At 43.0% G+C, this 15501-nt stretch overlaps 1 protein-coding gene across 1 annotated transcript in view; it reads left to right on the forward strand.

The window, feature by feature from the left end:
• Positions 1-9664, forward strand: part of EDRF1 (erythroid differentiation regulatory factor 1) — a 32673-nt gene extending 23009 nt beyond the window's left edge. The window contains exons 18-24 of the mRNA XM_052660813.1: positions 124-347; positions 3490-3648; positions 3820-3969; positions 5590-5743; positions 7223-7338; positions 8341-8492; positions 8892-9664. Of these exons, the coding sequence (XP_052516773.1) occupies positions 124-347; positions 3490-3648; positions 3820-3969; positions 5590-5743; positions 7223-7338; positions 8341-8492; positions 8892-9060 (1124 nt within the window). The 3' untranslated portion in view covers positions 9061-9664. The remainder of the gene's footprint in view (positions 1-123; positions 348-3489; positions 3649-3819; positions 3970-5589; positions 5744-7222; positions 7339-8340; positions 8493-8891) is intronic.
• Positions 9665-15501: the final 5837 nt, after the last annotated feature.

The raw sequence follows: 15501 nt of genomic DNA on the forward strand, positions 1-15501 counted from the left end.
TGGTCCAGGCGGCTGCTGCTGCCCTGGGCATCCTGTCACTGCCACGCTCCTCTCATCAAGACACACTGGTGCGCTTACACTGACACCTGCTTACGCAATTGTTTTCTTTCTTTTTTGGCAAAGTGAGCAAAACTGTGTCCACTGCAGAGCAACAGTTGTGGAAAAAAAGCTTTTCTTGTTTTGAAAAGGGAATTCACAACTTTGAGTCAATCGACGATGCCACAAATGCGGCCCTTTTATTATGTAACACGGGACGACTCATGCGGATTTGCGCACAGGCACACTGTGGCGCAGGTGATGAATTTAAACGTGAATTTTCACCGGAAGAAGGCTTGTATTACAATAAGGTAACACACTTGCATATGGGGCTTCATCTGTTTACACTTGATTGTTGTTTGCACTTTGCTGTAGCTCCACTAAAAGGTGATAAAACTGAAATAGTTAACTTGGTGATGGCATAGGAAGAGACATCAGCATCTGGCCTAAGAGTACTAGGGATTCAGTAGTGAAGATGACAGGTTGAATTGATAGGGAAAACACAATCGTTCAGTAAATTACATTGGTGTAACCAGATTGAAAAGCAGAGACTTTACTTTGCCGACTAAGGTCCGTCTAGTCAGTTCAGTTCAGTTCAGTTGCTCAGTCGTGTCCGACTCTTTGCAACCCCATGAATCGCAGCACACCAGGCCTGCCTGTTCATCACCATCTCCCGGAGTTCACTCAGACTCACATCCATCGAGTCAGTGATGCCATCCAGCCATCTCATCCTCGGTCGTCCCCTTCTCCTCCTGCCCCCAATCCCTCCCAGCATCAGAGTTTTTTCCAATGAGTCAACTCTTTGCATGAGGTGGCCAAAGTACTGGAGTTTCAGCTTTAGCATCATTCCTTCCAAAGAAATCCCAGGGTTGATCTCCTTCAGAGTGGACTGGTTGGATCTCCTTGCAGTCCAAGGGACTTTCAAGAGTCTTCTCCAACAGCACAGTTCAAAAGCGTCAATTCTTCAACGCTCAGCTTTCTTCACAGTCCAACTGTCACATCCATACATGACCACAGGAAAAACCATAGCCTTGACTAGACGGACCTTAGTTGGCAAAGTAATGTCTCTGCTGTTGAATATGCTGTCTAGGTTGATCATAACTTTTCTTCCAAGGAGTAAGCGTCTTTTAATTTCATGGCTGCAGTCACCATCTGCAGTGATTCTGGAGCCCAAAAAAATAAAGTCTGACACTGTTTCCCCATCTATTTCCCATGAATTGATGGGACCGGATGCCATGATCTTCGTTTTCTGAATGTTGAGCTTTAAGCCAACTTTCTCACTCTCCTCTTACACTTTCATCAAGAGGCTTTTTAGCTCCTCTTCACTTTCTGTTATAAGGGTGGTGTCATCTGCATATCTGAGGTTATTGATATTTCTCCCGGCAATCTTAATTCCAGCTTGTGTTTCTTCCAGTCCAGCATTTCTCATGATGTACTCTGCATATAAGTTAAATAAGCAGGGTGACAATATACAGCCTTGACGTACTCCTTTTCCTATTTGGAACCAGTCTGTTGTTCCATGTCCAGTTCTAACTGTTGCTTCCTGACCTGCATACAGATTTCTCAAGAGGCAGGTCAGGTGGTCTGGTATTCCCATCTCTTTCAGAATTTTCCACAGTTTATTGTGAGCCACACAGTCAAAGGCTTTGGCATAGTCAATAAAGCTATGGTTTATTGGTTTTATGGTTAGCTAGTCAAGGCAATGGTTTTTCCAGTAGTCATGTGTGGATGTGAGAGTTGGACCATGAAGAAGGCTGAGCGTTGAAGAATTGACGCTTTTGAACTGTGCTGTTGGAGAAGACTCTTGAGAGTCCCTTGGACTGCAAGGAGATCCAACCAGTCCATTCTGAAGGAGATCAGCCCTGGGATTTCTTTGGAAGGAATGATGCTAAAGCTGAAACTCCAGTACTTTGGCCACCTCATGCAAAGAGTTGACTCATTGGAAAAGACTCTGACGCTGGGAGGGATTGGGGGCAGGAGGAGAAGGGGACGACCGAGGATGAGATGGCTGGATGGCATCACTGACTCGATGGACGTGAATCTGAGTGAACTCCGGGAGTTGGTGATGGACAGAGAGGCCTGGTGTGCTGCGATTCATGGGGTCCCAAAGAGTCGGACACGAACTGAACCAGATTAAAGCCACCCCAGTCTGCGTGGTGCAGTGGTAAAGAATCTGCCTGCCAGTGAAGAGACACAGGAGATATGGGTCTGATCCCTGGGTTGGGAAGATCCCCTGGAGAAGGAAAAGGCAACCCACTCCAGTATCCTTGCCTGGAGACTCCCATGGACAGAGGAACCTGGTTGACTACAGTCCATGGGGGTGCAAAGAGTTGGACACGACTTAGCAACTGAACAACTACCACCAGAGTAAATGTCAAATGGATGAAAGATCGACCTGGAGAAGTGAAACTGTAGAAATTTCAAAGGAAAACATAAGTAGATAGTTAATCTGATGAGATGGGATTTTCCCTTCATAACACAATGAGCAAAAATTGCAAAGTAAAAGATGGATGTTCAGATGCATAAAAGTTGTTTTTTAAATGCACAACAGAAAGCACAGTTGCAGAGTAGTCCAAATCTAGGGAAAACAAAGCGCACGTGACAGCTCAGAGGTTAATAAACCCTTAAGATAAAAAGAAAACTAAGAATCCTTGAAAATAAGCTGCCCCAGTAGCAGAACAACTAACCTTGAACAAAAAAACTGGTTCATATGTAAGAACAATTTCAAAGTTTTATGAAATTTTTAAACTGAGTTTCTTTTATCAAATTGTAAAATTTTTTGGCAAATGGTGATATCTAGTATTGGAGAAGGTATAAGAACTCAAGAACACACATTTAGTCAAGAACTTTGAATCTGTTTAAATTTAGTGAGTAATGTTCGTTGTATATTGAGCTTTAAAACAAAGTGATCTTATTTTTCTTAAGTTTACATATTCATAGAAAAAGTGGATAAGTACACACCAGAAATGTAGAAATTATTGGTGGGTGATGGAATTCAGTGAGATTTTGTTTGGCTGAATACAATGACCATGCATTTCAGCATTGTGATAGAGGTGGGAAGGGTTGCTTCTTTAAATACAGTCAAACCCAGCAAATTGTTCTATCTGTAGACTCGTCAAAAGATATTTTATCTAGTTTGCTAGTTATATAAGCTATAATTTTTATTTAGAAAGGAGGGGACAAAAATGAAGGAAGAAATGAATCCTCATGGGTTCACATGAGTCATAAAACAGCTTGCCTGATGACACTTGAGAGGAAAGGCGGGCGGCATGCAGTCCACTTGAAATCACTTCCGTCATTGAAGAGTGTCATTGATTTACTTTTTTCCCTTTCTTCATGACACTGTCCTATAAATTCTCTCAAGTAAAGTTGCTGTTGGGGTGACTGTGAGGCATGTTTTAGTTTAAGGCGTGTACTTAAGCTGAGTCACAGCGGCCCTCTGCTCCCTCACAGGCTGTCGATTACTACCTGAAAGCTCTAAGGTCCTTGGGAACACGGGACATACACCCAGCCGTCTGGGACTCGGTGAATTGGGAACTGTCCACTACTTATTTTACGATGGCAACTCTACAGCAAGATTATGCTCCATTATCTAGAAAAGCTCAAGAGCAGGTAATAATATTTGCTTGATTATGTAGAAGTATTAACCTTATATATTCCTTTAACAGATACATAGCATCTGTTACAGTCTTTTCCTTGACAAGCAGTATTTGTTTTTAAAATTCTTACACAAGATTATGAGATGGTCATTTTTTCCCTTTCCCTTAAAAAAAAAATACACAGATTGAAAAAGAAGTCAGCGAGGCGATGATGAAGTCGCTGAAATACTGCGACGTGGACTCGGTGTCTGCCCGACAGCCCCTTTGTCAGTACCGGGCTGCAACCATCCATCACAGGCTGGCGTCCATGTACCACAGCTGCCTGCGGAACCAGGTACTGCCATTCCGATTCAGTCCACTTAGAAGTGTTGCTTGTCTTGCATTTCTGTGTAGATTTTAAATGCCATCTGTTCTTGTAGCCATTTCAGAAAAGCTTGAAGGGTAAGTGTTTCCCCTTCCCCCATGTTGCATATTTTTTTCCATTACAGTTGATTAGGCCTTAGTTTGCAAAATTGGACATTTGCCTGAGTGTATTATTTAGTTTTTTTTTTAATGTAGTTACTCTTTATAGAAAATGGTTCTATGCCAATTTAAAGTATCCATCACCCAGTTTAAAAAAATTTTACTGTGAAATAGAGCATGCATATCAAAGGACACGGGATACATGTGAAGCATTTGTACAGTTTAAAGAATAACAAAGGAAAGCCCTGTGTACCTCGCCTCGAGGTTAAGGAGTGGAAGGGTCCTTCAGGTGCGCCCTGTGTGCCCCTTCCCCTGCTGAGTCTCTCTCAGTACCCGCCCAGATTAACTCCTGTCCGGGGCTTTCTATTATGTCCATACCTTTTCTGTGTTTTATCACTTAAGCAGTATGTTTACATTTTATCTGGTTTTGAACTTTATAGAACAAACCATACTGTATATATTCTTCTTTGACTTACTTCTGTTTAGTTAACATCACATTTTGGAGATTCTTCCAGGTGGATGCATAACTGTTCATTTACTTAGCTTAGTAGGATTCATTAAATGAGTATATCAGTTTATTTATCCATTCTGTGATAGCTGAACTTTGGGGTGGTTCTCATTTGAGGCTGGAAAGTGAAAGTGAAGTCGCTCAGTCGTGTCTGACTCTTTGCGACCCCGTGGACCGTAGCCCACCAGGCTCCTCCGTCCATGGGATTCTCCAGGCAAGAATACTGGAGTGGGTTGCCATTTCCTTCTCCAGGGGAATCTTCCTGACCCAGGGATCAAACCCAGGTCTCCCGCATTGCAGGCAGACACTTTAACCTCTGAGCTACCAGGGGGCTAATTAGAAACAGTACTATGAACAGTCTTGTACGTGAATCCTGGTGCTCAAATCCATGTGTTTCTGAGAATAATCTGAGGCCTGAGGTCGAGGTGCCTTCCTTCAGAGAGGGTGACCTGCTTCTGCCAGGAGTCTTGTGCCTATATAGTTTCTCAGGGATTTTTTTTTTAATGGTTTTATTGTTTTCCCTTCGTTAGCACCAAGGCAGCTTACCTTGCAGTCCCTTGGGTGTGGGTTTGCTTCTGGGTTGCCTTTATCCCAAGAATATTGTCCTTTGAGGCCCAGCTTAACCTGGAGAGGGTTTTTCTCTCTACTCTGAGCCGGCCCTAGACTCTTTCACTTGCCTCAGGGGGGCCCCAACCTAAACTTATATTTGTCCAGATGGCCTAATATCCTCATGGCACATGCCAGCATGAGAGGGTTCTGAGGCAGCTCCCTGGCGCCGGGACAGCTGGACTCCTGCACACAGAAGGATGGAGCTGGCCTTCCTTCTGCATGCAACACCCAAAACCAGTGAAACACAGACCCAGATGCAAGAGCTAAAACTCTGGGACTCAACAAAATGCTGAAAAGCATTTAGTGATCCAGAGATCTGGTGAAGTAGTTGCTGTGAAGCCCAAGCCTTAGGATTTATCTTATTTTTGGTTCTAGGTTGGTGATGAGCAGCTTAGGAAGCAGCACCGGGTGCTGGCAGACCTTCATTACAGCAAGGCTGGGAAGCTTTTTCAGCTTCTGAAAGACGCTCCGTGTGAACTCCTTAGAGTACAGTTAGAAAGAGTAGCCTTTGCAGAATTCCAGATGGCCAGTAAGTCTTCTTTATTTCTCAGATTTGTATGCATTGGCTTAGTGTTGGATTGTCTTAGAGTGAGGCAGACCTGTGGATCACTCTTAGATGTAAGTAATGCTGTCTTCTTTTAAATTTGTCCATAGTTAATGTCTTTGGATAGGGATGTTTTTTTGAAATGCTTTTTAAAACATGAATGTGTTAGATTATGTTTAATGACTAGAAATACTGGAATACAGCCCAGGATTTCTTATTTGGAAAAAAAAAAAAAATTGTGACAAGTTACTTTAGACAAAGATTTGAGTCATCATGAACAAGGTGGGGGCGGAGAAGCGGTGGTGGCGGCGTGGCAGCCTCACTGAGTCCCTCTGCACGGTAACCACAGAGCCTGACAAGGTGAAGACGAGGTGGGAGGGCAGGGAGGGGTAAAGGGAGACGTGGCATCCTGTCATTCTCCTCAGCTGGAGTGGGCTGGCTCTCCACCACCGAGTGTGTTTTTCTAAACTCTCTCCTCTACCTTGTTCAGCTGTTCCCTTTCTGCAGAAGCATCTTGCGAGAAGTATCTCTTGTCTGGTAAAGAAACATTTATTTGAAGTACAGCAATCCTACTGGTTTCATTTCAGTTATTTTCTTCTATAAAATTAAAATGAGTTTAATGTGTACCTGTTTATACAGTATCTTTGGAAGGATGGACACGAAACTGATGGCACTGTCTCTTTTGGGGAGGCCGGCAGGGCAGCTTTCGGCGTATGCCCACTTGAACGTTACACGTTTGAGAACGTATTACCTACCCAAAACAGTTTTTAGGAACACCTTTTACTAGGGGGACTTCCCGGGCAGTCCAGTGGATAAGACTCCGCCTTCCAGTGCCAGTGCAGAGGTGCAGATTCAGCCCCTGGTCGGGGAGCTAAGATTCCACATGCCTGCAGCCAAAGAAAGCAAAGCGCAAAACAGAAGCCATATTGTAACAAAGTCAATAAAACCTTTAAAAATGGTCCACATCAAAAAGATCTTTAAAAAAAAAAAAGGAAGAAGTACCTTTTACTAAAAGCATCTTTTTAAAATTCTGGCAGCATATGCATAGCTGAACATCAAGTAGCTCTTTCTGGGGGTGGTCTGGGGAGGTCTTTTCTAGTTTGCATCTTTGAATTTTCCATGTTTGACTTCCTTAGAATGAGCAGGATTCATTTTTATTTTTTTAAAAAAGTAGATACTAGGAACAGATTTGCTATGATGATCAGTATGGTTAATTCCTTTTTAAAACAATGTTTACTACTCTTGAGTATGAAACCAGGTAGTGAGGCAAGAAAACAATGATTGTTTATTGTTTCTCTAGTTCTGTTTTTCTCTAGGGATAATTACTAAGCAGAAGTTGGATTTAGATTTCTTGGGATTTTCATGAGCTACCTTCACAATGTTTGAAAATCAGAATTTTCATTAATACATTGGATGAGTTTCTCTGTATTTAAAGGAATGATCATTTTGTGTTTGCCACTCTAGGTCAGAATAGCAATGTTGGGAAATTAAAAACGCTATCTGGGGCCCTTGATATAATGGTGAGAACTAAGCATGCATTCCAGCTTATCAGAAAAGAGCTTGTGGAGGAATTTGAACAGGTAAATGGAAAAAGAGATTTATCAGTTTTTTACGTGTCTTAAAGTCAGTGCTACACGGTGAGTATGTACAGTGGGCATATGCATGCATGCGTGGATACAAATACAGAAATATCTATGCTTTGCATGGGCCTGCCCTGGTGGCTCAGATGGTAGAGAATCCACCTGCAATGCAGGAGACCCGGCTTTGATCTCTGGGTTGAGAAGATCTCCTGGAAAAGGGAATGGCAATCCACTCCAGTATTTGTGCCTGGGGAATTCCATGGACAGAGGAGCCTGGCAGGATACAGTCCATGGGGTCAAAGAGTCGGACACAACTGAGCGACTAACACTGCATAAAAACACATTAACTGATTTATTTTATTTTTTTTGGTGGAATTATTAAACAGTTCAACTTGCAAGTGTATCTTTTATATTTTAAAATTGTTTCTTTAAATAACCACATAGACCTTGGTTAATAATAAGGCCCTGGGAATAAAGACCAAAAAAAGGTCTGTATCAGTTTCCACTAAACTGCCTACAGCTGAACGGTGAGTGGGCTTACGCCGGCTCCCTGGGAAGGCCTTTCAGTTTCCCCAGCATCCATGTATTCATGCTGCCTTCTCTGTGGCTGAAAGCTTCCCTGAGTTCCCATGATGCCTCCATCCTGCGAACTTCCAGTTCTGGTTCTCAAACCACATGGGACCAGTTTCTATCTGTTCCTTGAGCATGTGGTGTTGGAAAGTCAGGAGGGTTTCGTTCAAGCTTAGCTTCTTCTACATAAGTGCCATTTAGGTTTGAGACAGTTTTTTCACATGGTTTGGTCTATCAGAATGTTTTCCCGGGAGGCAGAGAAGGCCGAGACAAGGCGGCCAACAGGGCTGTCCCTGGACAAAAATCCTCTCGATTTGCTCTTTGGTTTTGGTTAAAACGTTTGCTAGATTATTCAAACTGTGGCTCCAACACTTTAGTATGAAGCAGTAACTGTGGGGTGACTGAGCTGAAATCTCTTTTTGTTGTTTTTAGCCTAAGAGTGAAGAGACCCCTCCAGCTGCTGATTCTTCTTCTAATCTTAATCGAGAAGAAGTGACAAAACTGCTCAGTATATTTGAATCTCGCTTGTCATTCCTTCTCCTTCAGTCCATCAAGCTGCTATCTTCCACTAAGAAGAAAACAAGGTATACAGTGAATGGCTTGGGGGAGTTTCTTTCCCCGCACCTTACCCAGATCCTCGTATACCCTCCCAGCTTGCCCTCAGGAGAATGTGGCTTCCATGAAGGCTGGGAATCCAGGTCTGTTTTGTTCATGACCAGGAGCAGTTCCTGGTACATGGTAGACACTCGACTATTTATGAAAAAAATAATCATTGGCTTTAATTGATGTTTTGAAATAAGTGTTTAAAAACAGGCCTGTGAACAGTCGGTTTAGGAAAGTAGGTGTGAAGTCGGCATTAATAGGACCCGTGCTTCCATGAAAAGTGACGACAGGGCCGTCAGTGTTTTGTTGTGGGTCTCTTACTGTTCCTGGTGGGCACCACTATTTTCTTCATCTCTTGCTCTTTTTTTTTTTTCACCCAGTAGTATCCTTGATGAAGACGTACTTCTCAAAACCAACAAGCAGGTTTACTCCCAGCTCCTGAGAGCCACTGCAAACAAAAACGCCTCTCTCTTGGAAAGAGTCGACCTCCTCATCCATTTGCTGGACCAGCTGGCTCGCGGCGGAGGCGGCAGCACCGCCGTCCAGTGACTCCCGCCTGGGGCCGCATCCACAGATGCTGTCAGTGCCTTCTGCACTCGGGTACTAGCGTTTCCATTCGGTGCTCCGTGTCATTAAATATGAGGGAAACACCCACTTAAAACAGGCACAGCAGTGGAAACACAGAGTTCTCATTGCCCACGACAGACAACCGTGGCAGAGTTCTCTGGCTTCTTCGTCGGAGGCGCCAGCATCACAGTCAGACTTAGAGCTCCCATGTTCATTTCTTTGAGAAGGACGTGGTACCTCAGTATTCATAGACTTGCTGTAGGGCAGTTAACACTTTTAAGTATTTTTGAAGCATGTTAAGCTATGTGGGTTTAAGAGATACTTATCTTGGAGAAATGTTGCTTTGGTCAAGGGCGCTTCTATCCAGATGATTGCAGTGGTTCAGGTGGGTTAGAGAAACTTCTGGTGCATCCACAGTGTTTCCTTCTCAGTCGCACAGAAAAAGCCTACCCTTTTCAAGCTTCAGTACGGGATTTTTCCAGACCAGCCATTGTGCAGGTCTGTCTGTAGTGCATGTTCTGAGCAGATGTGCTTTTCTTTGACTTTGTATGACAGTTGATCAAGGATAGGTACCTCCCTCCTTCCCCCACCCCCTTATTTTTTTTTTTTCATTTTAAACTTGAAACTGTGAATAAGGTTAAGAAAACTATTTTGAATAAATAAATTATTTATTTAAAATGTCTTTGTAGTTTTCCATTTCACATTCTTCACACTGAGTTTTGATTTGAACTGGTTTACTTAATATATTTTACAAAGTGACGATTAAAACATTAATAATAAGTAAAATTTCTGCTACCCCCTGAATTCTCACTAGATTATACTCATTACTTGCTGCTATGTGGCTCTTGTCCAGTTGCTTACAACACACTGTGTTTTTTCCACTGCCTGGAGCATGCAAGGCTGTCCTTGTCATAGTTAACTGATCTCAGCTTCAAGAGAGAGGACGTGATGCAGAAGTCAGGCATGTGCTCCTTCCCGTGGGGCTGACGGTCTGCATATATGTGCGTGATGCCGCTGTAGATGAGAGCTTGCCCGGCCGTCGCTGCTGGCCTGGCCTGAGGGCGGGAGGAGGTGCTGCTGCTGACAGCCCCTCCCCCACCGCCCTGTGCAGCATCTGCGTGTGAGTCTCACCATGCAGTCCCTCCACTCACCAGCCACACCCCTCTGAAGAAATCCGGACTGGGCTAGAAAATTGTCTGGAATAAACTTGTGTTTTGGGCTTCCCCAATAGCTCAGTTGGTAAAGAATCCGCCTGCGGTGCAGGAGACCCCGGATTGATTCCTGGGTCAGGAAGATCAGCTGGAGAAGGGATAGGCTACCCACTCCAGTAATCTTGGGCTTCCCCTGTTGGCTCAGATGGTAAAAGAATTCGCCTGCAATGCGGGAGACCTGGGTTTGATCCCTGGGTTGGAAAGATCCCCTGGAGAAGGGAAAGGCTGCCCACTCCAGTATTCTGGCCTGGAGAATCCCATGGACTGTATAGGCTGTATAGGACTGTCATAACTCGGTAGAATTACCACTTGCTGTTTTTCCACTTCCTTGTAATTATTACAATTTTATTTCTTTTTGGCCGTGCTGGGCCTTCATTGCTGCACTGCATTTTCTCTAGTTTCTGTACTCCAGCTTCTTGTGGTGGCTTCTCTTGTTGCAGAGCACAGCCTCTAGGGCTCCTGGGCTCTAGGGCACAGGCTTAATAGCTCTAGGGGCTTAGTTGCCCTGAGGCATGTGGGAAATTCCCAGCAGGGATTGAATCCATGTCTCCCTGCTGTGGGCAGGCAGATTCTTAGCCCCTGGGTTTCCAGGGAAGCTCCCTTGTAGTTATTTAGTTTGCATTGTCCTTGGGACAGATTTACACATCAGTTTTTCAAAAATGAATTATTGAAGCATTGACAATTTGGCCTAAATTGTAAAGCAGTTGTACAAAATCTACAGCGTCTCAATCAGGACAGCTGTCGCTCTTGTCTCCCCTGGTGATAAGCACACACACGGAATAAGACTGTTAATTAAACCTGGATACCTCCATTGATTATAGCTAATTTGGGGGTTAATGAGTTCCCAGGTGGCACAGTGGTAAAGAGTATACCTGCAGTGCCGGAGACTTAGGTTCAATCCTTGGGTCAAGAAGATCCCCCTGGAGAAGAGAATGGCTACCCACTCCAGTATTCTTGCCTGGGAAATCCCATGGACAGAGGAAGGCTGGGGGTTGCAAAGAGTTGGACACACCGAGTGACAAGTATACCCACGCACACAGAATCATTTCCATGTCCTTGGGTTTCAGGGGGTGAGTGGCATCTCCCATGATTGGACCCATGGCTATGGCTGCCTTCTGTCTCCCCATGAAATCAGGGCCAGTGTGGGTGGAGGGACAAGATGGTGAGTGTTGGGAACGTGGCTACAGAGCCCTAGATAAAGTGGAAGGCAGACGGATTCCTCGGGATGCTTTTCTTTAGCCTTTGGTGAAATTACTTGCTGAATTATGTTTTCTACCTGAGAAATTGGCTTTTCCAATCAAGTAATTTAACAGCTCACGTAATGCTTTTCCCATTGAGTTTTAAGGAGCCATATTTGTTTCAGTTAGTAAAAATCTTTTTTTTTTTTTTTTCTTGTAAAATAAATCAGACTTATTCGCCTAGAAACCCTCTGTCTCTCCATTTGCCCATCTTTCTCCTTACGAGTTCAGGTTGGAGGGGTCGACGTCACACACATCAAGCCACTGCTCTGAGACAGAAATAAGCCATTTGAAGGAAGTCAGGAATCTGCTGTTTGTCCTCAACTTTTCAGTAAGTGTTGCTCTCGAGGAACGAGACTGACTGGTGAGTCTTGCAGGAGTAGTCCGCTGAATCTAGATGAATAGCATGGTTTTGAGGCTCTGTTCCTGGGGAAAGCCTCAGTAATCTTCACTGGATAAGGATCAAGGACAGGATTTCTATTCACATCAATGCAAACACCTGCAAAGAAAGTTAAGCCTGGCTTTTCTGTAAGTCATCGGTTTTTAGATTATAGCAACGAGGTAAGCAAACCTGTGGCTGCACCAAATTTGGGGGCTTGGAGTTGTTAACAGTTTTCCATATCATGGGATCATCTGCCATGGCCGTATATATAAATGTGCTCAGTCACCAAGTCATGTCCGACTCTTTGTGACCCCACGGACTGGAGCCCGCCAGGCTCCTCTGTCCATGGGATTTCCCAGGCAAGAATACTGGAGTGGGGTGCCATTTCCTTCTGCAGGGAATCTTCCTGACCCAGGGATCAAACCCATGTCTCTAATGTCTCCTTCATGGCAGGCAGACTCTACCGCTGCACACCTGGGAAGCTGGCCATATATATAGACCTGCGGTAATTGAGGACAGCATCTAAGAGCTTGGGCATCTGACAAATTCCAGTCAAGGACAACAGAAAACACCAGACTGGAAAGTCTTCTATTACGAAGAACCCTTTGAAGAGGTAAATGAACAGCTTTCTTCGGTCATAAAAGGCAACGTCCAGGGATTTGGGATGTGAGGGGATCCTTCTGAAATCAATATGGAGTAGCTTCTCCCTCGTTCATCTTCTGAGTGGGCCTGATCCTTATCACTGTTGGATCTCCAGTGTTGGTTTTCTGAGGGCCAGACAGGTTTTAAAGTGGTTTATTACTGTTAAGTGACAGGAAACAATAGAGACAGCTTTCAGCAGGGCTCCCAGCCAACCATGATGCTCTGCCATGATTCCAAGAGAAAGCAGGACTGGCAGCACCTGGCTGAGTGAAGCCTCTGCTCACATGAATGGTCCCACAGGTCTTGAATCACTCTAGACTTGACCCCAGGAATCGGTTCTATCATATGTCCTCGCTGCAGTTAGAGTGTGATTGGCTCCAAGCCTATGAGGACTCATCAAAAGCAAAAACAACAAAAAGCATGCAGTCTTTTTCACATAAACATCTTATTTTTCTTCTCCTTCCTTTGTAGTCTAAAGATTTTTCTTTTATATGTTAGGAGCCCATGGGTTATCACGAATCATTTTCCTATCCTGATCAATATAACCTCTCTTTTTAAAGAAAAAAAAAAAAAAGCATGATGCTTATTATTGGATTCTTCTTTAATCCAGAGTTTTAGAATCACCTATATCCACCACTAGCCCCATTCTTACAAATGAGGAAACTAGAATAGAGTTGAAGCAATTCATCCCAATTCAGACAGCCTAGGTTGACTGTGACTCTGGAATTCTACCCAAGTGACTCATTGGAAAAGACTGATGCTGGGAGGGATTGGGGGCAGGAGGAAAAGGGGACGACAGAGGATGAGATGGCTGGAGGGCATCACGGACTCAATGGACGTGAGTTTGAGTGAACTCTGGGAGTTGGTGATGGACAGGGAGGCTTGGCGTGCTGCAATTCATGGGGTTGTAGAGTCGAACACGACTAAGCGACTGAACTGAACTGAACTTACGGTCCTATGAATTAATATTTTGTAATTTTGCTTCATTTCATTTCAAGATCCAAATGCTAATTGCATGCTCTGAAACAGCACAGGATTGTTTTAAGCTGTCCTTATTAGTTCCTTATCCTGAATATTTGGTATAATGTCAGCATCAATAGAATAAATCCACTTGAGTTTGGGGGCTTTCCTAGTGGCTCAGATGATAAAGAATCTGCCTGCAATGTGGGAGACCTGAGTTCATTTCTTGGATCAGGAAGATCCCCTGAGAAGGGAATGGCTACCCACTCCAGTTTTCTTGCCTGGAGAATCCCTTGGACAGAGGAGCCTAGCAAGCTACAATCCATGGGGTCACAGAGTCAAACACGACTGAGAGACTAACACTTTTGAGTTCACAACTCACAAAACATCAAAAGCAGTTACATCCCTCAGCAACAAAATATGCAATATATTTGGAACAGTTTACCACTGAGAAGAGTGTGGCACGTGTCTGGCTAAAGGTGTAATTCACTCCAACTGGGATGACTTTTGAATTTAGAGTATGCACAACAAGTTAAATTTAAGATGTTTCCAAAGCTCTAAGAGTAGAATTCAGCTGTACTATAGAAATCCCCCATGATGGTCTAATTCTATATTTGAGGTTCTTCGAGTGTTGCCAATATAAATTCTGGACTTCTTAAGGCGCCCAAAGATTTGCTCTCAACTTCGAAAGATTCAAACCATAAAAGTCCACCCTGAGACCATTTCTTTATGTCACTGAACTAAAGTATTTCTTCCTTTGTGTGTTGTGAAGGAAAAGGAAGACCAGATTTATACATACGGCTCTTTGGGCCAGCAGTTGCGTGCAAAGTTCTTTCAGTTTTGGCTCCTGCCTCTCAACTCTTTTGAGCACTTTAAAGCAACATCATTCTGGGACTTCCCTGGTGGTCCCGGGGTTAGGAATCCACCTTGCAATGCAGGGGTCGAGGTTTGGATTCCTGGTCAGGGACCTAAGATCCCACATGCCGGGGAGAAACTAAGCTCACACATGGCAACTAGAGAGCCTGTGTGCCACAGTGAGAGGCCCCTGGAGCCACAGCTGGGACCTGATGGAGTGGGCAAATAAACAGTACAGTAGATATCAAATATTAATGCTAATATGATGTTATACAATATATTGTCAATTATATAATAGTATAATGTTAAATATTATATAATAAATAATATTGTATAATATATAATTATATAAATATGAATGTACATATTTAAATTTAATATATAAATTTATATAGAAATGTAATTTAAATTATATAATATATAATACATATTATATATATTAAATATATTAAATATAATTCAATATATTAAAATATATCATATATTATATTACATTATTATATATTATGTGATATAACATTATGTAATTATAATTAATTATATCATATATTTTATTTATTATATTATAATTATATAATATATTAAGTACTATTTATATTGATATAAATATATTAAATATTTATATTTATATCATATTATTTATATTAATATATAAATATATTTATATTTATATTACTATATAAATATATTTATTTTATATTATTTATATTAATATATAAATATTAATATTAATATATTAAATATATATAGGGGCTTCCCTGGTGGCTCAATGGTAAAGAATCCATCTGCCAATGCAGGAGACGTTAGTTCGATCCCTGATCTGAGAAGATCCCACGTGCCATGGATCAGCTCAGCCCGTGGGCCACAACTACTGAGCCTGTGCTCAAGTCCAGGAGCCTCAACTCCTGAGCCCCAGTGCCCTACAGCCGGTGCTCCACAACGGGAGAAGCCCCACAGTGAGAAGCCTTCACGCCACGTCTAGACAGTAGGCCCTGCTTGCTGCAGCTGGAGGGAAGTGCACACAGCAACAAAGACCCAGCACACCCGACAAGTAAATAAAGTGACTTCAAAATAAAGCAGTGTGGTTCTATTACTAGGCTTCGGAACAAGAATGGGCCTATGACTTATTTCTGGG

This window comes from Budorcas taxicolor, chromosome 23, assembly GCF_023091745.1.
Source record: "Budorcas taxicolor isolate Tak-1 chromosome 23, Takin1.1, whole genome shotgun sequence".
NCBI lineage: Eukaryota > Metazoa > Chordata > Mammalia > Artiodactyla > Bovidae > Budorcas > Budorcas taxicolor.